The following is a 23,585-nucleotide window of genomic DNA, read 5'->3' as shown; positions in this document are numbered from 1 at the left end:
ATTCAGCCCGGAAAAGCCAAAGCCTGGTGGATTCAAATCCAGGAACTTGTTCTGTGAGGCATCAGTGCTAACCACTGCACCACCAGAGTCAGCAGTCTTGGGCAGCCACGTCGGTTTCATTTATCTTAAAATTTCGGGAAGTTATTTCACAGACTCTCATTGACAGTATGAACCCAGTTTGGGAATATCCTGTATTTTTGCATGACTGACTCTATCCGTGGTCCTCACTGTTCTGACGAGGAAACTTGGAGATCACAACCAACATCAAGCTTATGATGTCGGTTTCTTAGGTCGGACAGTGGTGCCCTCTAGTGGTTAAAAAGTAGATGGCGCTTCAGTCAGTGAGGAAACACTCCCTGGCCACTCTGTCAGTCACACCCTGTTAAGCTGCACGCAAAGGCAAATATCCGGTCGGTCAATCGCATGCGACCAATGCTTTAAGATGATAGCCAGTGATGACAGACAGCACACACATTTAAATCTTCATTAAAAACACATTTATTTTCACATTTATTCTGCTTGGAATTTGGCACCAGTTGACATCCTCATCCTTTGTTGTCGGATTTTATTTGTATTGTTTTTATTTCAGTTTTTAATCTTATTTTATTTTAATGTTAAGTATTGTATTAAAATTTCCTGATTATTTGGTGTAATTTTTCTTGTAGCTATATACTTTTAATGCACTTTTACACAGCTGACTTTGATCTGATTGTTCTAAATGTGCTATATAAATAAACATGACCTTGACATGATAGGAAGGCAACAGCCGTTTAAATAACGTATTGTTATATTCAAAGTATGCCGAAGAGATGTACACCTCGAAGCAGCAGAAGACTACACCTTGATTTCTGCTGCAACATTCAGATAATAGTGTCAGAATTTGGTGTAAAGTATATGAAAGCATGGGTCAGGCTGCTGGAGGTGTAATGGTGTGGGGGATAATTTACTGGTTCATTGTGTTCCCCTTAGTTAAACCCACAGCCTACCTGAGTGTTATTGTTGTGGGAGATTCTCAACACAGTTGTGCAGCCGACAACTCAGCAGTAACTGTGATGTCATCATATTAATATGGGGGAAAAAGTCTGAGGAATGTTTGCAGCACCATTGAATCCCACCAAGAACCAAAAATGAGAGCCAACCATGTACAAGCAAGATGCACCTAATAAAGTGTTGATTGAATGTATTATAACGTTCAGTGATAGATCAAGTTCCAGCTTCTAAATGTTCGACTGTTTTTCAGCAGTTTGAGCCTGTCTTTTTCTGCCTTAAAAGTCAGAATTGATCACTTAAGAATTTCTAATTTCCTGCATAACAATCTTCCCTCTCGCATTTTCAAGGAAGCTTTGAAGACTATTGGGCCCTGTATTTTACTTTTATTGAATGCATCACTGTCATTAGGTTGTGTACCGACTGCCTTCAAACACGCTGTTGTGCAACCCATTATTAAGAAGAAAAACCTTGACCCTAATGCTCTAACTACAGGCTGATCTCCAAATTCCCTTTTATGTCCAAAATCCTGAAAAAAGTAGTTCTTAAGCAACTTCAGGCCTTTTTAGATGTTAATGGTACTGGTGAAAAGTTCCAGTCTGGTTTCAAACCTCGCCACTGTACTGAGACAGCTTTATTAAGAGTTTTTAATGATCTTCTTTTAACCGTTGATTCGGGTTGCTCTGTAGTTTTAGTTTACTAGATTGGACTTCTGCTTTTGATGCTGTTGGTCATAACATTCTTTTATCAAGGCTAGAGGTTGTTCTCTGTTGCTATGGTGCAATTGTCTTCCTCTTCTGCTCGTATTTACTGTGGTGTCCCACAGGGGTCCGTTTTGGGTCCAACTCTTCTCCTTGTACATGCTGCCCTTGGGATCCATTTTCAAAAAATACAATATCTCCTTCCACAGCCATGCCGATGACATCTAAGTTTACTTTCCCCTGAACTTGGATGTCTCCGCCCCACTGCCGCCATTGTTTAACTGTCATGATGGCAAAGTCTGGTTATCACATAATTTTCTCTCCCTGAATGAAAATAAAACCAAAGTTATTATTTTTGATAATCACAGCCCTTTGGGCCAGCAAACTGATACTCTTGGTCCTCTTGTTAGCCATCTCTCCCACACTGTAAGAAACCTCGGAGTATTTTTGCTCTTTCAAATTACAGAAGCAAGTGTCCACAGTGGTTAAAACCAGTTACGTTGGATTTCCAAAGCGAAGCCCTATCTTCCTCTGAAATACCTTGAAAAACTTATTCATGCATTTATCACTAGACTGGACTACTGTAACTCTCTCTACTTGGGCCTCCAACACTCTTCTCTCCATTGTTTGCAATTAGTTCAAAATGCTGCTGCACGCCTTTTAACTGGTACTAGAATGTATGATCACATCACTCCAGTTTCAGTTAACTCACACTGGCTCCCTGTCAAATATCGTATTGATTTTAAAATTCTTTTGCTTACTTTTAAAATTTTAAACAACTTGGTGCCTAGCTATCTAGCTGAACTCCTCTATTGTATAACCCCAAAAGAGCACTAAGATCTTCTAGTCAGATGCTCTTAGTACAACCAAGGTTTCGGCTGACGTCCAGAGGTGATCGTGTCTTTGCAACTGCAGCACCTAGACTCTGGAATAACCTTCCTGTTGATATTCGTACTTCTGAGTCTATTCAGTCTTTTAAATCACGTCTTAAAACTCACTTTTTTACTCTGGCTTTTGAATCAAACTAGTTCGACTATCATCCGGCTTGTTTTTTATGTTTGTCACCTGTGTTGTTTGTTAATGCTTTATTTTTAACTTTTCATTCTCTTTTTGGCTGATGTGAAGCACTTTGGTCAACGCTGTTGTTTTTAAATTGTGCTACAGAAATACATTTTGATTTGATTTGATTTGAACCTTCACAAATGCCCTTTTTTGTGTGAGATTTATCAAGAAGTATCACTCTCATACATTTACATGTGGAAAATGACCAGTAGCTGGATTATTTGAACCAGCTTCCTCCTGATTACCTTTCCCGCTGCCCGAAAGTACCAAAAATCCAACTTACACCAACTTAAACAGTACGCTGTGCTTCACTGTATCCCAGTGGACGCTGCCTCACATACACAAAATCAAACACTACTGCGGCTCAAATAAATAACAGGGTAATATTAGACTCAAGTAACAAAAGAGTCAATTTTAATAACTCCTTTACTCACCACATAACATCTAAAATTTTGACAATACAAAACAATTTCAGATTATTGTTAAAGTGAGTTTCTTTTCCACATTTAAAATAGTCCTGGATCAACCAGAATAAGTGATGTTTTCTTTGTGGATGCTTCGTTAGCAACATGTAATCATACTAAAAACAAAAATATTCTTTATAAAAAAAATTGTTATTACTATAACAACACTACTTTATAATGTGATCAGCTCACAATGACATTTTAGCCTAAAATAATTAGAAACAGTAAAAAATAAAGGTGTCTACAGCAGGAGTGAATAAATAGAAACTGAGCCTGTGTCTGGAGTTCTCATTACTGCTCAGACAGCGAAGCTGCTAATTAAATCTACATTAGAGGACGTTGTCTCTCTCTGTGGTTTCTTCACATCTTTAATGCTCATTTAGCAATTTTGGCACTATATAACTGTGTGTGTGTGTGTGTGTGTGTGTGTGTGTGTGTGTGTGTGTGTGTGTGTGTGTGTGTGTGTGTGTGTGTGTGTGTGTGTGTCCATCAGTGCAGTATGGTGATATTGCGGTCAGTCACGGCAAAGGCCGGCAGCAGCGGTGCACTGAAGTTCTGTGAGACTGAGTACAGCACAGCGCAGGAATGTGGCTCATAAAACAGCAGCGTCTGACTTGGCCAGTCCAGCAGCAGGCCCACCCTCTCCGGCCTCCTCGCCACTTGTAGCGGCACCTTCTTCCCTGCGTGGCAGAAGGAGTAGTCTCCGTCGTAGTGAGACAGCACCCAGGACTGACTGTTGTGGCCCAGTCGAGCCTCGTTCCCAGAACCTTTGCGCTCCAGGGAGGCGTAGCAGACCCCAACTTTAAAGGCGCCGCTCTGGCCCACGTCTACCACCCAGCTGTGGGTGCCGGACGACATAGAGAGCGAGCCTAAGGCGTTGGGCCAAGAGTCAAATCGTGCTGGGTCGTAGGCTGGAGAGTGGCGTGGTTTTTTGTGGAGGAAAGTTAAAGTGCAGAAGTCATCAGACAGAGAGAGAAGAGGGCTGACTGTGCGCTCATCGAACTTTAAACACGATGATCCATAAGCTGCGAGAAGAAAGGAAAAGGGTCGATTACTATCATGTTTTTGTTTTTATATTGTTTCGTCATTAAACATGAGAATATGCAGTAAATACAGAGAATATAAACAGGACATCAAGCAAATTCTGAGCGCTGCCAAACAGATGGCACATGGCCTCTTCTCCAAACACAGAATACCTGGAATTACTTTACAGTACTGCCCCGTTCATCTTCCAGATCTTCCTGATATACCAGTAACTCCTGAATTTCTAACTTGCACCAGTATAATGTGTTTCAGTTTACCCTACATTCAGATGTCCAGGCACAACAAACACACACACATTAGGAAATCAGATCATCTTTGGAGATAAATGTGTGATTACATGCTTATATCTGTGTCGCTAAAAAATACATGTAACCACCGTATGTGCTTTATGTTAAATTTGCCACAGTTAACAGGGATATTTTGTAGGGCGTGTCCGTCATTGTCTGTATTGACAATGAGAGTGACGTTGTCATCATCTTAGTATGAAATCTCTGTCTTTCTTTCTGCATACTCACCCTACATAGTCAGGAGTAGCACACATGTATATCTTAGGTGTCTGAAGGTTGTTATCTATATCACGCATTATGATGTCATCATGTTGTTTAGGAACCACCTACCAATGACCTAAAATGACACACTTGTAGAATTTGTGCATCAGTAACACCTTAGAAAAGCACCGTTTTGTTTTAATTTCACCACAGTAATACCTAACTGGAGATAATCTATCTGAATTTCAGGCGATGTACCACACCCCAAAAACTCCTTACACACATACATCTATAAACTTGCCTAACAACCACCTTACAAGGGACTACAATAACATTTATATAGTAGAGTAGGACCTGAGCATTGCAGGGGACCCACAAATAAGGACTCATTCTTCCTGCCCAGAATTGATTAATCTTCAATTTATTTATATAAACAAGCTCTACCACCCCTGCTTTTAAAACTTTTATTACAAATGTAGTAGACCACCACATGTAACATTTATGCAACACCTGAAAATGAAGAGTAATGATATTTACCAGCATTTTTTAATACAATTATATTTTTAATGTTGTAAATGTTACATTTACAACAATTTCCTATAATTGTTGTAAATGTAATTATATAATTTTAATTTTCAAATTCACTATTTTACAAAAAAAAAAGCAGGAAAAAATGAAGCACATTTATTTTTAGATTAAGATGCCAAATTATTTAGTTGGATTCCTGAATAGAAAAATTAGTTTTAGTAGCTGAATGTTGTTCTTCATGAACTCCTGACCTCTCAGACACAAGTGCCAGATCAAATTTGGGTATAAAAACATGAACTCAGTTTGTTATTTCTCTAATAAATAACACAACTTGAAATTTTAAACAACATTTTAAAAATCGATTAATTCAGAAAATAATGTGCAGGTAAACTAAAATTAAAATGGTCATTATCTGTATGCCTCATTTCAAGGCATAATTTTACTAACTGTCACATTTTAAAGAGAATTTAGAATAATCATTGAGTTTCAGTTACGTTTGACTCTGCCATTTCACAGCGGCGGTACAATAACTACTTTCCTTTTATGTGAGAAACAAAAAACTAAAATTGGTTTTAACCATATTTTGGATATTTATTTTATGCAGTATAATGTACCGTTGTTAAAGAATAGGGTTGGGTTAAAACTGCATCCAGGACAGAAACAACTGCATTATGCTGCTAACACAATCTCGACTTTGCAAGCACCTACACAGACGCTAAGCTAGCCAAGAACCCAGAGTGATGTTAAAGCTGAGTGAACGCTGACCCCAGCCCAGCAGCCAGACCCTGAACTCTAACAGGTAACAACATGATGAGCAGTCAGGCTGTAGCCTCTGTTTCTGCCTGTTGATGTTTCTAAAGTAGAATGTGTGTGTCTGCAGCCTCAGGTTTATATAGTTAAATGCTGATTATGAGACAATGCATTTAAGGTGATTTTATGGAGCGAAATGAAGTAGTAGTAAAACAAATTACTTCCTCCTAGGTGTAATTAAGTAACATACTGCAATACTTTTAAGAGAAGTGTTCTGTGTAACAATTCCTTTTTTTGATTGATGATCCCAACACTTATCACACGGAGCAGGGCAAATACCTCCAACGTGAATAACCATTTGACCCTCAGCATGAATGTAATGTCTTTGATATGCTGCTTAGCGATGGTGGTGACTCTCAGAGTCGAGCCAATGAGAATCAATAATGGAACAGGAATTGCTAAATTCTTATCAATTCCTATTCCTATTTAAGATTTTGCTAAAATTAGGATTATTTTAGGATTCAAAATTTTGTTTGATTAAGAATCAAGAGAAAATATGATTATGAGCCATTTTCTTACATCTGTATAAACTGTAATTGGAAATTATACTTTTTTCTTCACCTTTCTTTCTTGCAGATTTTCTCACTCCTTCTGTTGAGTGGATCTGAGCATACTCTACAAAATCCACTCTGTTCATAGATTTTTAAGGTTGGTAAATACACTGTGTAGTGCTGCAGTGAAAACTGTTATGCTTTTGAATTTTGAATGTGCTGCATTTACACAAAATGATTGATAAGTATAACATAAATAAAAATCTACTGACCATTTGGCCCGAGCAGCACTGCAGTAGCCCACAGACCCCTCAGCAGCTTGCTTTCAGTGCAGGACGGGTTCAGGCTGAGCTGGTCTGTGTCACAGGGCTCACCGACCCCCTCTGCCTCCTCCACCCTGAGACAAGCAGGGAAAAGAGGTTTGATGATACAGCTCCTGAGCAAGAAAATAGTATTCACAAAATATTGCTTTATAAAAAACAAACATTACCTTTCAGCTATCTCCTGGACACTGGTCTGAAAAATGAGACATTAAGCAAGTGATTACTCTCAGTGATTATGACTGAGTCAAACGTAACTCAGGATACAGTTATTAGAGCCGCCCCTGTTAACCCCTTCCCGTCAAAGCTTCCCGAGTCTCTCACCACCAGCTGTGCGTCGGGAGTGTGCGTCAGCGTGTGCACCAGGCGGGAGCGTGTTTGCGACAGATTCGTCAACGCTTGGCCCCAGTGGGCCCTCTGGGTGAGGAGACACTGCTCCACACGCTCCTCCTCTCTCTGCACCTCCTCCAAGAGACGCTGCTCCTCCTCCTCCAGGGCTTCACGTGCAGCGCTCACCTGTGCCAGCACCTGCTCCCTCGCCCTGGTCGCCGCTGCCTGCATAATAAGACAGCAGGGAAGAAGAAATGCACGAGTGTGAAGTGAAAATCCTTTGATTGATTTATCAATGATTTTAAAATGATTTCCTTTAAAATCTGGCATGAGAAAACTGAAAATAAAACATTTACTGAAATCTGTTGATTTTATCATGACTTTTATCCTTGTGTATCTCCCGTGAATTAGTCTCACATGGTTTTTACTCTTTTAATCATTTAGTGTCACTTGTACAGTTCTTTGAATATCAAAAATGTGTGAAAAATGCCATAAAAACCACATCCACAGTCCCAGAACTAATTTTCACATCTTCATATTTGAACTGACTAACATGACAATATACATACAGCCCACCGTGACCCAATCAAACTGTGGCAGCTATCTGAGATGTTGGCCTGCTGTAGCATGGGTATTATGCTGCACTGAGTTTCCAAAATCTCGCCCTTGACACATGCCCTGCATGCAATAATAAAGACTAAAACTAGCACAGAAACTAATAAAAACTAAACTAAAGCCAAACAAACTAAACTGAAATAAAAAACAGCAACTCTGGAACCTGACTGAAACTAAAGTGAATTAAAAACAAAAAGTCAAAATTACATAAAAAGTAAATAGAAAATGCTGTGGTGTAGCAGGTTTTCCGATATGGTTTTATTATGATTTTATCACGTTTCGGTTTGTTTGATTGTGTCATCACTGAACATCTCCAAGGAAAATTTGCTGTGCCTCACAGCAAGACGGTTCCCAGTTCAAATCCCTGCTGGACTACCTGTGTAGAGAATTTTTCCCGTGGCGGTAACTTTCCCCCCACAGCCCAAACATATGCATGCTAGGTTAGCTGGTGATTTCAAATGAGCCATGGATTTGCATTTCATAAAGTATTTAGAATAAATCACTGTATGAACGTACAGCTAGAAAGCTGCTTGCAGTCAAATGCGTTGCTGTAATAAATTCAAGTGCAAGCAGCATATTCTGATAAAATTCGTCACACTGTGATGTAGTCTTGCTTTTTTAATGCCCACTTCCTATCTGGTATTCTATCCTATAACTCAAACACTGGGCTACACCTGCGTCTAATGGAAGCTGCTGCTGCTCATAAGCAGTGGCACAAGCACTTGACGGTGGGCACGCACGACGGCTCGTTAATGATACTCCTGACTCGCACGTCTGACCAAGCACAGCAAAGTGTACAGAGATTCACTGACCACGCTCTTTTTTTCCACTGTGTAAAGTTATTTTGTTACAGAAACATTTGATTCCTGCTCAGGTGTGGTGGTAGTTTTCCACTTATCAGGCTTTTCTTGTTTGCTTGAGGCTCGATTTGCTCTCTTTAGTGCACAAGCACGACTTGCCCTGAACACCCATTAAGCTAAGAGAGGCTGCAGACTTTGCTACGTGCACTGAATCAGCAAGACTTGCCCCATTATTTTTTTTCCTATCTCTGTTGTTACAGTCTACATCCATTACATTTTTATATATTTTTAAGTCAGTGATTATATCAAAGTCTTTTAAACCATGTGAAGCATATGTTATAAAATATATTATCATTATCTTTTCATTATTATAGTCCCGAGTTAACACTTAATTGTCAGAGAAAACAAATAATTGCCTCCTAATATTTATAGAACTTACACAGTCGGTCATATAAAGGAATAAAGGTGTTAATGCATGTTAAGTTTTGTTTTACTTGCAAAAAAATTCAAAGAAAATTTTACCAATAATCAATTAGTTTGGATATTTATCAAAGAAATGTCCCAGTTACAGTTTGTTTTTCTGAAATGTGTGGATTTGCTTCTGTTTCTCTGCTTAATGTGAACTGAATAATTTGGGTTTAGATGGACAAAACACTCAAAATAAAGACTTCACTTTGGGCTCAGAGAGTTGATCTATATATGTATATTATACTAATAGTAAAAAAAAAAAAAAAAAAAAAAAAAAATCAATAAATTGACTGATCAGTAGAAACAGATAGCAGCTTGTAGAAATTTCTATCATCATACACAAACCCAAAACGTGGCCAAAGAGTCACATCTGAAAAAGGATCCAGCCAATGTCAACACAATGCACTTGCTAAACAGGCTCCATAGCATTTGGATGCTGAGATCATCATGAGTGTGTGGTGAGCCTGGGTGGGTGTGGATCACCTGAAGCTTCTGCTCTTTGGCTCCCAGTGTCTGCTCGATAAACCTCTCAATCCTCAGTGCCTGCAGCTGCATTTTCTCACACACGTCCACCAGTTTGTTCTGATAACAAAAAGAAAAAAGAAAAACCTAAATAAGCTGCACACTGTCTGCAGTTCAGGAATAAAAATCACATTAAAAACCATGTGGAACTCATCAGCTGGAAACACAACAAGAAAATCCTGTATTCTCAAATACCGCTGAGAGGAATCAGCCACTTAAAGTGTGGCACACCCAAGAAAGGCCTAAGAACTACACAAACATTAACTTAACAAATATGGGAACACCCGGGCCACTTTGTTTCATAATTACTGTTATCTGGACAACTGTTATGGTTATACAACTGTAGGTGAAATATAAAAATCCACACTTTCTCAGTCACGATGGGCAAAGTCTTTCACAAAAACTCAATTAAATCAAAGTATTTTGACTTTTTAAACATGTATTTTGTTAAGTTTAGTCAGAAAAATGTCATTTTATGGTAAATAGGATTAGAAGAAAATAGTTGCCCTTAAAGATGAAAAAAGATTAAAGTTCCACTCAGCCAAAGTGAAACCTTCATGAAGCCATTTGGAGCCCTGTGGGCAGATTATTCCGGGTGAAAATGTGTATTTATTGTAGCTATACACCCCTGAGCTGAAAATGATCACTATTAAATCCCATATGACTGAAATATGTTCAAACAGCTGTTGCTTGGCTGCCCGAGACTCACCCTGACTACGGTGACTCTGGTGGCCAGAGGGGTCACGGTGTGTCCCTGGCAGGAGCCCACGGTGGCGCAGTGGGAGCAGATGAGTTTCTGCTCGGTGCCACAGTACCAGTCCAGCTCGGATTCGTGGTCCACACACAGCTCACTCTCAACGGAGTAGATCCCGGACTCGGTGTCGGAAGTGGCCGCAGCCAGTGAGGTCTTTCCGGGACTGCCGCTAATAGTCGGCCGCGGAGCGTCGACCGTCTTCTGCAGCTTCATTCCGCCTCCCAGCACGGAGAAAATGGGCTGCTCGCACTCCATACTCCAGCTTTTCACCGTTTTTAGAGTCTCCTCTGGGTCACCCGATGGGGACGAGCATGTTAAATCACACGTTTCGAAGTCCTCGGTCATGGCACGAAAGCAGAACAGGTGCACCGGCGGAGGAGGAGGAGTCGCATCAACAGCGTAGCAGTAACACAGGTGTAACAGGTGAGCGGAACGCGGAAGTAACAGGGATCTCAGAGGTCAGAGCCCAAAGAAAGAAAAAAGAAAAAAAGCTTCTGCCCCGCTGGTTTTCACACGAGCGTCACCTGATAGCCGTCCGTAGAGTTTGAAGTCATGCCATCATACAAGCAGGTGTTATAGGCCTGTGCGCCTTATGGCCTAATAGCCTGCGGTTACATATTTATAGTGTCTTTCATTTCCCTGTTTCACTGGTGTTCCTGATTTGGCCACTTTAGAACCTTTTTTTTTTCTTTTTCAGTATGCAGATAAAGCCTTTGGTTTTAAAACAATTACTTCGTTTTATAAAGCGCAGCTCAAAGGGCAGGATTTCAACCTTAGTCAGCTTTAATTCATAGTCCTACATTGTGGTTATTTCAGATGAAATTCATGTATAGAAAATAAAAAAAATCCTACTAACTGAGCAAAGTCCCTAAAATTCAACATGAACAAAAACTGAGTGGGATTTTGTAGAACAGGTCAGGGGACATTAGGTAAATCACACTCGGATAATTAATGAGAATCTTTCTTTGTGGACATTTATACATTTTATATACTTAAAATGTGTCAAATTGATTTTTGCTATACTTCAAACAAGGTAAAACTCTCATGTGTAAAATAAAAGGCTTTATTTCCTCATTTTGGCTAATTTATGGCGAGTTTCTGAGACCGTATCAATGCAACAATAGGGCACTGGAGTGTCTGTTAGATACCTTTGTGTGAGCAGAGTGTAATTATATTTTTCAGGAAGGACAGGTGTGATAGAAACTCATGGTTCATTTTATGACTATGTGCAGGGATCTGCGGTGCGGCCACACCTTGAGACAGTTCATTTAGCAATACTGAGCAACACCCACTCTCTGGAAAAGCCAGTGAATCCAGAGAGACCTGGGAATACCCAATGTACACTTTGGAAGATGGTCTGCTACCACATATCATACCACAGCCAAGTCCATTAACAAAAAATGCCACTTGCTTTGTAAGGTGTGGCATCCAAAAAACACTCTTGAGCTGCCTCTTATTTCATTACATTTTGCTAGGATGAGAAACAGGTGCAGCGATTTATTGAGCTTCAGGCTTCTTGAAGGACATTCAAAGCTCTTCTTTGGATGTTGGTTTCCTTTCGTTCTGTTGTCTGTCCACATGATCCCACACGGCTTCATTAATGTAGAGCTTCACGCTTTAATCCATGAGTCATAGTTTTCCACTGTGTGTCTTTCTATTCAGGTAAGTAAATAAGTAAGTTAAGTAAGTAAAGTTTATTTATAGAGAGCTTTTCACAGATATAAACATTGCAAAGAGCTGTACAACAATTAAAACACAATTAATAAGAAAAACAGACCAAAAATAGCCCTGATTAAACAGAAAAGATTTGGATTCATCACTCCATCAGACCTGTTGCCACTGATTTTCAGTCCAGTTCTAGTGTAATTTGGCACAACTCAGCCTTTACTCCTTGTTTCCCTTCCTTAAGAATGGATTAATGACAGCCAGCTGAGACCATTTCTGATGAGGCTTCAGTGAACTGTAGATGGATCAGCTGAAGGTCCAGATGTATCTCTCATTTCCTATTTTTTTAGGAAATGTAGATAGTTTTTTTAGGTTTGGCATGTCTTTTTTTTGTCCTCCACTTTTCCAGATTCTTCCATGTTTTTTTAAGTCACACTGCACACCATGCTGAGATATGCTAAGTTTTCAGCTAATAGCTAACCAGCAATCCCCTTTTTGGAGCAATGTTATGCCCGTCAAACTGTGCTATCTTTGACATCTTTTGTAGATGTGTTATTGTGAAAGGCTAAAAGAAAGTGCCTTAAGATACGATTTAAAATTGGTTCTTTGCCCAGTTTTCATGTGTAGACACAGCTCTGGTTCATCCTTTCAGTTAGATGCTTTTGTTATGCTTGAATGATTCACGTGCCAGTGTTATGCGGTTCAGCAAATAAAAAACATCCCTCTGAAAATGGTCACGTACAAGGAGTGAAGTGAAAAGTGAAAAAGCAGCTGATGTCCAAAGAAAAACTGACAGACCTTTGGAAAGACGAATAATGGTCAAAGCACTTTAAATAGTAACAAGAAAGTCACCTGTACATTTTGGAGCAAACAGATCAGATCTCCAGAAACTCAAACCAGCAGGAGGAGACGCCCCCACCCCCACCCACCCACTCCTCCCACAGCCATGTCTTTAGAGAAATGAATAGGAGTGATTGACAGGACAGCGTCATGCCTTTTGGCTCAGATAAGGTGGGTTTCCACTCAGTTCACTTTGAACTGAGAACAGCAGAGAAACAGGGCTGCCATTGTTGTACTGACATAAAAAGCTGTTTTGTAAAGGGGAAACAAGTAAACACAAGACAAAGAGGTGCTTATATCATGAAATGATTAAGGGTTTCCAGCACACTGAGTTTGTTGTGGGAGAATGATGACTATGTGATTACATAGTAAAAGAAGGAAAACAATTAAAAGATTTTTAATAATCCAGACAAAAAACAAATGAAGCTCGCGCCTTTTCTGTCTCTTGATACATCCTGATGAGTTCCATTAGAAAATAAAATGACATCTGATATGATCGTAGTGATCAGTGGTCTTAAAGAAGTAACTGCAGCTTCCCATCAATCTGGAAAGGGTTATAAGACCATTACCAAAGGATTTAAAGTTATACATTATACCATTATGCCATTATACAGTATGAAAGATTATTCACAAGTGGAAAACATTCAAGACAGTTGCCAGGTTTCCCAGGAGTCGACGTCCCAGCAAATTCCCTCCAAGGTCAGAGTGTGCAGTGCTCAGAGAATAAAAAATACTGAGAGCTACATTTCAGACTCTACATGCCTGAAAAATGTTCAGCATGATAAATGTTCAAGTTCATGATAGCACAATTAGAAAAACACTGAACAAGTTTGGCTTGTTTGGAACGGGTGCCAGGATAAAGCCGCCTCTTTCTCAAAACCACGGCTTAACTTTGCAAAGGTGCACCTGAACAAACTACAAGACTTCTGGAACAATGTCCTTTGCAAGATGATTTTTGGCCATAAAAGACTGTCAGCATGGTGGGAGAAGGGAGATCATTTGGGCTTGTTTTGTAGTAACAGCACCTGAGCAACTCTGTATACCAAAGTATGTATTCTAAAGTCAAATGTGAGGCCGTCTGTGCAAGAGGGATCCTAACCAAAACAGCAGCAAATTTCAACAGAATAACTTAAAAAGAAAAGGAATCAAGAAATTCAGAAATTCTTCCATATTTCCTCTTTTATTAAGCATTTCTTCTATATTTTCAGTCTAACTCAAGCTGCTTGGGTTGAGGTTTCTGTAATACTGCTCCTGATCTCCAGAGGGCGCTGGCTCCCTTAACTAAACATAACGGGTGTTGGTGTGAGGTTCCAGACTGAGAACCACAAAGATTATTTTAAATGACGACTCTACATGATAAGCTTCCTTAACAAGGATTCACTTTTAATGGTTTCATATTCCAGATTTTGCATGTTTCCTCTGCACATTCAGTCTGAAGAATAAAACTAATGGCATCTAAGACTGCATCTAAGACTGCATCTCTTAGCTGCGAGTTTAATTTGTTGTCTCTTTTCTGCAATTGCAAAATTGTTAGGATGCTGTAAATTGTCATGATCCCTGGGTCTTGACCCAAGGTGTTGTTTGTCTGTGTGTTTTGTGGTCATTTTATCTTTAAGGATCACATCCCTGTGTCTCTCTGTGTTCTGTCACCATGTTTGTCTTCTGTTCCTGTAAAGTTTGCATGTTTTAGGCTCTGTCTCAAAGGTAGCTATGTTTTCTGTTTTATTGTCATAACCTCTTGTCTCGTATGCATTGTGTTGAGTTTAACTTCCCTTGTCTTGTTATTCCTGGTTTGCTTCTGCTGTGTTTTCCGCCCGTTTCCTCCTCCCTCGTTATCTGCGTGTATATATTGTCTTAGTTTTCCTTGTCTCACCTTTGTAACTTTCTAGTTAGCAATTTTCTAGTATCTCCCCAGTTTAAGTTCTTTTATATTTTTATGTAGGGAAGTCCATGAATAAAGCTGTATTTTGAGTTCAATGCTGCTTCTGAGTCCTACAAAGTACAAAGTAACAAAATGTTTGAACTTGGAAAAGTAATTTTGAATTTAACAGCAGCAACAGATGTCAAAAATGTTTGGGACAGGGTTGTGTTTCTTTTAACAACAGGCCATAAAGGTAGAAACTAAGACGGCTGGCTGATGGGCTTTTGGTAGAGAAACATTGCACCTCACACTATAGAAGTGCAGGCTTTTGAACTGAGTGCTGATAACATGCCGAATGGTCCCAGTCCTTTTTAGTCTAAAGGATGCGGCATCCAAAATTTCCAAAAACAATTTCAAATTCTGACCAAAGAACATATGGCTTCTTCTTTGCGTGATGGAGCTATCCTAACCTTTTGGATGCATGGTGTTGATAGGCAATGGTTTTTGGAAGTGTTCCTGAGCCAGTGCAGTAATTTCCATGACAGAATCATACCTGTGTTAGTGCAACCCTTATTTAATTTGTCAATTAAATAAGGGTTTGCGAGATTAGCAAATCATTGCAGACTGTTTTTATTTACAATTTACACAGCCTCCCAACTTTTTTGGAATTGGGTTAGTAGTTCCTGAAAACCCCCTTTTGTTTGATCAGCTCTTAATAAATGTAATTACACTATATCTGCTTCCTCCTCTGATATCTTTTTTAATAGCATAAAAAATAAGAAAAAGCAACAAATCACAGAGGCTTGAATCTTTGGTATAACTTACAAATATACATCTTAGAGCAGATAACTCAGAAGGTGGTGAGGAAATGGTGTTTAGAAAACCTCCAAAGTGCTAGAATGTCTTAATATTTGTCACTGATTGAGATAAACAGGAACAACCACAGATTTCTTTTCAGCAATGTAGCCAGGCTGCTAAAAGTCAGAGCTCTCTTGAACCAAGTATTACTTTAATAGTAATGATTTAAAATGACTTAGGTTAATGACCTCCAGGATACAAAGTATTGAATAACCAGGCCCCACCATATGTTAAAGACCTCATAATTACCATATTATCCAAAGAGAATACAGACTACAGGCTTACTTATTGTTCCTTGGATTTTTAAATGAAGTTTGGGATGCAGATTCTTCAGCTTTGTGGAACAAGCTCCCAGTCTGGATTCAGAAGACAGATACTCTCTAGGCATAACAGTTTCTGTTCTGATAAAGCTTCTTGTTAGGGTTCGACCAGGTGACCCTGGGGTTCCTCTGCTGCTGTAGTCTCAAGCTGCTTGGGGGACTCTGAGGATTCCTCTTCATTCCCATCTTTTCAGTCCCCATCTGAAAAGATGGGAGCATGTCCATATTTTGGGTTTTATCCTTTGTCTCTATACTCTTATTTTTCTCTTCTCATTCTCTTCAATCCCAACAGACAGCAGCAGATTGATGTTTTCCTGGAGCTTTCATCATGTTAAAAAGGAATTTTCCCTTCCTACTGTTGCCAAGTTCTTGGTGTTTGTGGATATCTGTAGGTGTTAACTGTACAAATGTCAAGACTAAAACATAAACAGAACCCACCACAGACCCTCTGATTTTGATACAACCTGTTGTACACTGCCATGTGCTGTCATGTGAAGAGGAAAGTTTTCTCTTACCCCCCATGGCTGGTTCTCGGGGAATTAAGGGGTTAAGTAGCACCTGGATGTTAAAGACATGCATTTGATTTACTGATAATCAGATGTGACGACCTCTGGAAAAGCACATATATTGGTAGTTTGCTGGATAGTTTGGAGCATACATGTGTGTTCATGCAAATCCACCATCTGCACATTGATTTGCAAAGTCAAGCAAACTACAAGACCTGTGGAGCAATGTCCTTTGGACAGACCAGACCAGATTGGAGATGTCTGGAGAAAACCAAACACAGCATATCAGCACAAATGCCTAATACTCTCTGTCAAGCAGAGAGGTGGGAGATGTGGGGGATGTGGGCTTGTTTTGCAGCCACAGGAGCTGGACATCTGTCAGTCATTGAGTTGATCATGAACTCCTCTGGAGAACAAATTATTCTAGAGTGAAATGTGAGGCCAGCTAAAGCTTGATTAAAACTGAGTCATTCAACATGACAATCATCGCAAACACAGCAGCAAAATTAGACTCCACTTCTGGTAATTTTATTTTATTTTTTCATGTAAATCCTTTTGATTATTCCTGCTAACAAATGAACAGACAAGCATTTGAACAAAGTCTTCTCGTTCATTTGAACAGAGCTGGTCAGCCTGTCTGTTGAGGCTGTCTGTCCAGGACAGCTACAACTGGATCATGCAACAGGACAATGAACCCAAGCAGAGCAGCAAATCTGCACCAGAGTGGCTGAAAAAGAAAAGAATGAAGGTGTTGCAATGGCTCAGTCAAAGTCCAGACAGAAATGCTGTGGTGTGACCTTAAGAGAGCTATGTGTAAACGAATAGTACGTCGTAAAGAAGAGTGGGGTAAGACGGATAGACCCATACAGAAAACCAGTATTTCAAGTTATAGCTGCTAAACGTGGCTCTACAAGCTACTCAGTCACTAGGTCTACTTAGTTTTTCACAGGAGGGGATGAGGACCTGTGAATTTCTGTTTCTCATGACTGAATGCTGGCGTGTAGAATTACAGCTTACTGTAGCGTGATTCAACACACATAACAAAAGACTGAAATGAAGCAGTATTTGGAAGTAAAAACTGAGCTGAAATAACTGAAGCAACAAAATGAAAAAGATCACTCATACGGGAACAGTGCATTTATTTTACACCATATCACCATTGCTGACAAACACAGAATCCAGTATAAGGTGCTGAAAAGCCAAAATGTAATGGGATTGCGTAGCAACAAGTGGCACAGAAAGTTCGACATACATGAAGGAAGAAATGCCTTCCATTAAGCCCATTGTTCTTTCAGTGGGCTGGTTTCAGTCATTATGCAAATGTACTGTTTATAAGATTGGGGAAACCTGCAGTCAGTTGAGACTGAAGAAGTCACTTGGATGAGTGACGAAACGTTTCTCCCACAAAACGCTACGTCCAGATGAACAGAATCAGCTTTTGGAGATTTACTTACCCGGGTGATTGAGCATGCATCAAGACATTATGCAGTCAGTAAGTGATTGTAAAAAGAAACCGATCTTTCAAAATCTTCAAAGAACTATATCAGGTTCAGTGTGTCTGTGTAGGTTCACAGTCGTCCAGGTCATGGTAGGTCTGGCTAGGTCAGCTATATTCCACACATGTAAAGAAAGCTCTTGAAACATGTGGTTATCTCAACTGGGCCTTGATTAAATCATCAAAGGGACAACTAGGGACAAACAGAAAGACAACTGGACAGCAATATTGTTTACCCTTGTGTAGCAGGTTTATCAGAGAAACTTGGAAGAATTTTCTCCAAATTCCCAAACACAAGGTAAACAACATAGTGTATGCTGGGCAGTGCAGTGAGGCGTGTTCATACCTCAGTATTAGAGAAACCAAACTGCAAATAAACCACAAACACATGGGCCTAAGACTCATCTCTAAGCCTGCACTTAAAGCACAATGGCAGGTCTTTTGAGGACGCAAAGTGTTCACACTTTGGACCGAGATGGCAGATTGCTTGAGAGAAGAGTAAAGGCACCCATCTACATCCACTGTAAACGACCATCGTTGAACAGAAAGGGTGGTTTACCAGAACATAGTCTTGAGGTCCCTTCCCAGGCTCTTAAACCCCCTTCCACATTCAGCCTTGACTCAGATGACTTCAGTGGGTCACATGGTTGGTTGAGGCAAGATCCCACAGTGATTTCACCCATAACCCCGGGTGATGGTGAATAGTTCACCCTTTTTTCACACCTTGATGATGTGATGACTCACATGATCAATAATTGGTTAATGACCACATCCATGGGACACAACCCTCACTAAGGTTTAAATAACCAGGACTCTCCACCTTTTGTTAGTAAAACAAATTAATCAATGAAAGATGAAACATCCTCACAAACCTAAAGAACAGCAATTACCTTTTTAAGCTCTCCATATCAGGTTTTTCAATTTGTTTTTTGCTCCTTAGATGCTAAAGTGATGGTAAACTATCATCTGAACACTGGCCAATTTTCTTTTTATTATTTTTTGTTCTTGCATTGAGCTATAAACTGAATACACTGTGTACTTTATCCTTGATCCTGAACAGTAAGTGGCTCAGCTTTCTACTGACTCTTTTTTGTTCTTTTCTCTTTATTGTAATTATCTCTATTTTTCCAGTCTTATGATGTTCTTTTATCCATGTCTACCAGTTTCTTTTATTCCACTGGGCTCAATGTTTACCTTATGAATCATTGTTAGCCTCCTACGCAATGCACATTCAATGCCTGTCGCCAAATTTAGCAGCAAACGACGCATCATGACGTCAAAGCCCTCTGCAATAATCCCACCCAGACATCAAACATTTCGCGCGAAAATGGCTGGAAGTGGTCACGAGAGTGTGATGACGTTGTAACTGAAAACAGGCGGTCTTTTGAAACTGCCGCTTCCTATTTGGCAGCGTAAGGTGACGTGTTGTATTAAAAAGCCTTAACGCCACGCTTGATTGGACGCTGCGGTTAGAGGTTCCTCCCGCCCCTCCCCTCCCAGCAGCAGCAGCTTGTTCGGCTTTCCTGCGCCAGCGGCGGTGTGTCACCGAGGCTGGGCTGCTGCCGGAGAGATCCGGACTCAGAGAATATACCCAACCATTTAACGCAACCTGGCAACCGGGGCTGAGAGGCGAGTTTTGAACCTGAATACAGTTTAGGCTGGACCCTGCGCCTCTTCTTGTCGCCACCGCCCGTCCTCCTGATGTCGGATTTCAAGCTCGGGATCGTACGGCTCGGCCGTGTGGCCGGGAAGGTGAGCTGGATCCCAGGGCTGCCATGTGCGGCCGGGGGAGGGCCCGCGGGGAAGAGAAAAGTCACCAGAAAAGACATAGTTAGCGATGCTCAATCAGCTCTAGCCAACCGAGTTGATTATTATGAAGCAGTCGCAAATGCGGGAGTAGTTCGGCTTTACCGATTTAAAGGCGTTTGAGCGGATTAGAAAAGCCGGCCGTGCCGAGCCAGACTGGTTTCTCAAACTCCGCCGCTAACGCTAGTTAGCATGTAGCGCGTTACGCTAGCCGCTGGCTAACATTTAACGATCAAACAGCGCCAGAAACGTAAACACGTGCTCAGTTTTTGTTACAGCCGCTGTCGGTGGAGTGGAAACCCCTCGGCGGTCGTGTCATACCCAAGACTCGGAGGTGCAGTTAGCAGAGCCACGCTAGCCTTGTTACTAGGATTACCCTCAAGTGTCGGCTAATGAGGAAGCCATTGCCATCAACTGATTCTTTTGTGCAGTGTGACAAAGCACCGGCAGGACGACACTGCCCAACATCTGTGCCTGTGTCGGCTTTGGCTTTAATCGTACTAATTAACGCTTGAAGCAGAAACTGTGGCGAGCGGTGGGTCAGAAAGCGCTCCCAGCTGCTGCCGCTGGAGTCACGGGACACACTGGGAATAAACCGTATTTGAGCCGTGACCAGCCGGCTGCCCACCTGCTGAATGACAGGGCTCCGGTCACTCAGCTGTAAACATGTCACTCGTGAAAACGCCACACACACATGCAATCATAGAAAGAAGAAAGTGTCACATTTATAGGTTTCATCTGTTTGATGTTGTGTTGCTGGAGAAGAGCTCAGGTGTCTGTGAGACAGCTGGGACTGCTTCATAAAGGTGTTGCTGCTGTGCATGTGTAAAAAGTTTGGAAGGTTGAAACCTGTCCTAGAAGTAGTGCCCCTGTTTATGACTCTGCTAGTGCTAATTCACAAACAATGAAGCTCCCCTGAGAGTGGGGATGCTGTTGTTGCAGTTGTAGGTGTAAACATGAAAATAACCCTGAATTGTCTTATTTCAGACAAAGTACACGCTGATCGATGAGCAGGACATACCACTGGTGGAGAACTATGCCTTTGAGGTAAGCGTGTTTGATTTTTCACTACTGCTCTGATATCCGGATACAGTTGAGGAGAAAAAATATAGAGCGATGTTTTTCTGTTTCTAGGCACGCATGGAAGTAGATGCAGATGGCAATGGAGCTAAGATCTTTGCTTATGCTTTTGACGTCGGCAAAGGCCGCTGGGCAGGAAGGCCGCTGCACGAGCTGCTCTGGTAAGTCTGTTTAAACTGTGTCAAGGCGTTTTTGTTTGTTTTGTTGTTGTTGTTGTTGTTTTTTTCCTTTGACGCCATACCGTAGTCGTTTACGCACTGCTTTAACAAGCGACAGGTCTCAGGTTTGATCTTTAGCTCATGGGCTTGAATCTGGCATTTAAAAATAGACAACCTGCCAAATCAAACATGTGGAGCTGCCTGCTGGAAGTAGCTTCTTCTGTGGTTGTTTTTCCTCTGCTGGAAAATCTGTGAGCATGCTTCTTGTGAAAGCACCCTCCATCCTAAGGCTCATCTTAGTTTAGTCAGTCTAAAATTTGTCAGATAAGATAAGTGGGTGCTGATGAGACTTGCTTCAGCTTAACAAAAGTAGGGGAAAGGCTAAAATTGCAAAAGGAATTCTTTCAGGGCGGCGTCACAGGTGTCACTTAAACCATCAACTGTTTAGCGAGCCAGCTTTCCACTTTCATCACTAGTCGTGAGAAATGGAGGTTGTATAGTAAACTAGTGCATGCTCAAGCTCTGTAGAGGACTTGGCTTTCAATGCTGCTTCATATACGTCTTCAAAGCTCAAGTTCTGAGCTAGCATCAGCTCCTTACTGAGGAGTCCTTGGAATAAACACTCTTCTTATCCAAGATCAGATTTTTGCCCTGCTGGTTGCAGATTGGCTAACTTTTAATGTCTTTACCCAGGGAGAAGCACAGAGGAGGCATCGCCCCTAGTTTTCAAGTTATCCACATCAACTCTGTCACAGTGGACAACCGACTAGACAACCTGCGACTGGTTCCAGTAGGCTGGAGCCCTAAACCAGAGGAGATTTCCAGCAAGCAGAGGTAAAACATTGGTTATAGGTACATGTGAAAATGCTAGAAAGGACAAACCGGGCAGATGTTAAGGGGAAATGAGTCTTAAATCCTTTTGTGATTTATTCCAGGGTTATCCAAACAAGTAATGCATGCCTAACATTTCTCATGTTATCTGTACAGAGAGCAGTCCCTCTACTGGCTGGCCATCCAGCAGGTACCAGCCGACCCTGTGGAGGAGCAATATCTGGAGCTGAGTCGCACACGTTACTACAACGCAAATGGGGAGCTGGTGGAGGAAGAGGAGTGTTCCTGCACCTACTACGAGTGTCACTACCCTCCTTGTTCGCTCATTGAGAGGAGGGTATGTATTCCAACTCGTGTAACAAAGCATTCCCATTCGAAAGCTTTGTGCTCTCAGAGCCAAAGATGATCTTCTTCCTTGTCTGTCCACAGCTGCGGGAGTTCAACATATGCGGCCGCTGCCAGGTGGCGCGCTACTGCGGGTCCCAGTGCCAGCAGAGGGACTGGCCGGCCCACAAGAAACAGTGTCGTGAGCGTAAGCGGGCGCTGGCCCTGGAGTCTGAGCCCGAGCGGTGATCCGTCTTCATCCTCGCTTGGAAGGGGAGGAGAATGATCATCGGGGAGGGAATGGGGTTACACTTGGGAAGGGGAGCGGGGATTAAGTGCGACGTGGGGTGGGGTGGGGGGCTTCCTGAGAAGAGACAATGTTGATTGGTTGAGTGATTGAAGGAGTTCAGGACTGAGAAGACGAGGGCACGGAGAATAACACAAAAAGACATCTGCCACTTCCCAGGACTAGTAATTCTCCATAGCTTGCTTTTCATGTGGATGACAGGGATGGGATTGTTTGTTTTTATTTTTGTTTTTTGGGGGAGGGGGGGGGGGGTCTTTGTTTTTTCTCGAGGGAGAACCTTGGGCACTACCTGCTGCTACGGTTTTGTATGTAAGGAGGGGAAAGTCATCTTGTTGATGAACTGAACAAGCTTCTCCGGACCACAGTTGGAATACAGACCGCCGTCATCCCGTTGGGTGTCACGTCGTCTGTCCAAACAGGGGACTTGGGGGCTGCAGCATCTGTCGTTCAGCTGGTACAATGGGACATGGACCTTTTCACTGTATCGCTCCCTTTTCTGACCTCTCTCGTGCACACGGCTGCTGCGCTCACAGTCATCGACACTTTAGCTGCCATCGCCGCCGCCTCCCTGTCTGTATTCCCCACGCAGCAAACCATGACACAGATTATCAGAGATTTCACCGAGTCACACTACCAGTATTGAGTGAATGTGGGCGTGCATGGGTGGATGTGTGCGTGTGTGTGAGCGCGTGTGCTGCCAACATGTACAAAAAGGACTTTGAGGTGGTCACCATTGCTAATGAGTCGAGGTTAACGGACATCTTTGCTCTACTTAAAGGGGGCCATATTACTTAATTTAAAAATGTCCTATTTAATTATAAATTGGTGGTCTGACAGTAAGATCATTGTTCTGTAATAAAGTAGCTGCCAAATAAAGGCGTCACTTTTTTATTTTTATATATATATATATACATATAATAATTTTAATGGTTAAAGACTTCAGTTTCAGTGCTGGAAGTAGTTGGGGTTTGTTTGTTTGTTTTGTAGTTTTTGTTTTGTTTCCTTTTTTTAGCTTTTTTTTTTTTTTTTTTTTTGAGAATTTCCGGTTAACATTTTAAAAAATGTGGTTCTATGGAAGCTTGTTTCTGCAATGTAAAAATAAATAAATTGGAAAAAAAAAACTAAAAAAAACAAAAAAAAAACATGTTGA

General features: G+C 41.3%; 2 protein-coding genes across 2 annotated transcripts; one reads left to right on the top strand and one right to left on the bottom strand.

The window, feature by feature from the left end:
- Positions 1-3,147: 3,147 nt before the first annotated feature.
- bspry (B-box and SPRY domain containing) lies at positions 3,148-10,844 on the bottom strand. Its single transcript, XM_031754566.2, has 6 exons — positions 10,340-10,844; positions 9,592-9,690; positions 7,220-7,450; positions 7,066-7,091; positions 6,848-6,972; positions 3,148-4,239 (listed from the first exon to the last, which is right to left on the bottom strand). Exons 1-6 carry the CDS (start codon positions 10,727-10,729, stop codon positions 3,704-3,706), a joined length of 1,407 nt encoding a protein of 468 aa, XP_031610426.1. The 5' UTR covers positions 10,730-10,844; the 3' UTR covers positions 3,148-3,703.
- Positions 10,845-19,290: 8,446 nt separating this feature from the next.
- Positions 19,291-23,332, top strand: zmynd19 (zinc finger, MYND-type containing 19). The gene is made up of 6 exons (XM_031754607.2): positions 19,291-19,681; positions 20,723-20,782; positions 20,870-20,976; positions 21,667-21,807; positions 21,961-22,141; positions 22,234-23,332. The coding sequence occupies exons 1-6, from the start codon at positions 19,631-19,633 to the stop codon at positions 22,375-22,377; spliced, it is 684 nt and encodes a 227-aa protein (XP_031610467.1). The 5' UTR covers positions 19,291-19,630; the 3' UTR covers positions 22,378-23,332.
- The last annotated feature ends 253 nt before the right edge of the window (positions 23,333-23,585 follow it).

Source organism: Oreochromis aureus, linkage group 7 (genome assembly GCF_013358895.1).
Source record: "Oreochromis aureus strain Israel breed Guangdong linkage group 7, ZZ_aureus, whole genome shotgun sequence".
Classification (NCBI taxonomy): domain Eukaryota; kingdom Metazoa; phylum Chordata; class Actinopteri; order Cichliformes; family Cichlidae; genus Oreochromis; species Oreochromis aureus.
Note: the sequence above shows the minus strand (reverse complement) of the source record. Positions and strands in the feature narration are given on the sequence as shown.

Excerpts from the sequence above, each read along its gene's own strand:
- zmynd19 (XM_031754607.2), top strand. The coding sequence starts at position 19,631 with ATGTCGGATTTCAAGCTCGGGATCGTACGGCTCGGCCGTGTGGCCGGG. Across the intron at positions 19,682-20,722 it reads TCGGCCGTGTGGCCGGGAAG|ACAAAGTACACGCTGATCGA; the intron begins GTGAGCTGGATC and ends GTCTTATTTCAG. Across the intron at positions 21,808-21,960 it reads GAGATTTCCAGCAAGCAGAG|AGAGCAGTCCCTCTACTGGC; the intron begins GTAAAACATTGG and ends TTATCTGTACAG.
- bspry (XM_031754566.2), bottom strand. The coding sequence starts at position 10,729 with ATGACCGAGGACTTCGAAACGTGTGATTTAACATGCTCGTCCCCATCG. Across the intron at positions 6,973-7,065 it reads GTCCAGGAGATAGCTGAAAG|GGTGGAGGAGGCAGAGGGGG; the intron begins GTAATGTTTGTT and ends TGCTTGTCTCAG. Across the intron at positions 4,240-6,847 it reads AGTGCTGCTCGGGCCAAATG|CTTATGGATCATCGTGTTTA; the intron begins GTCAGTAGATTT and ends TTCTTCTCGCAG.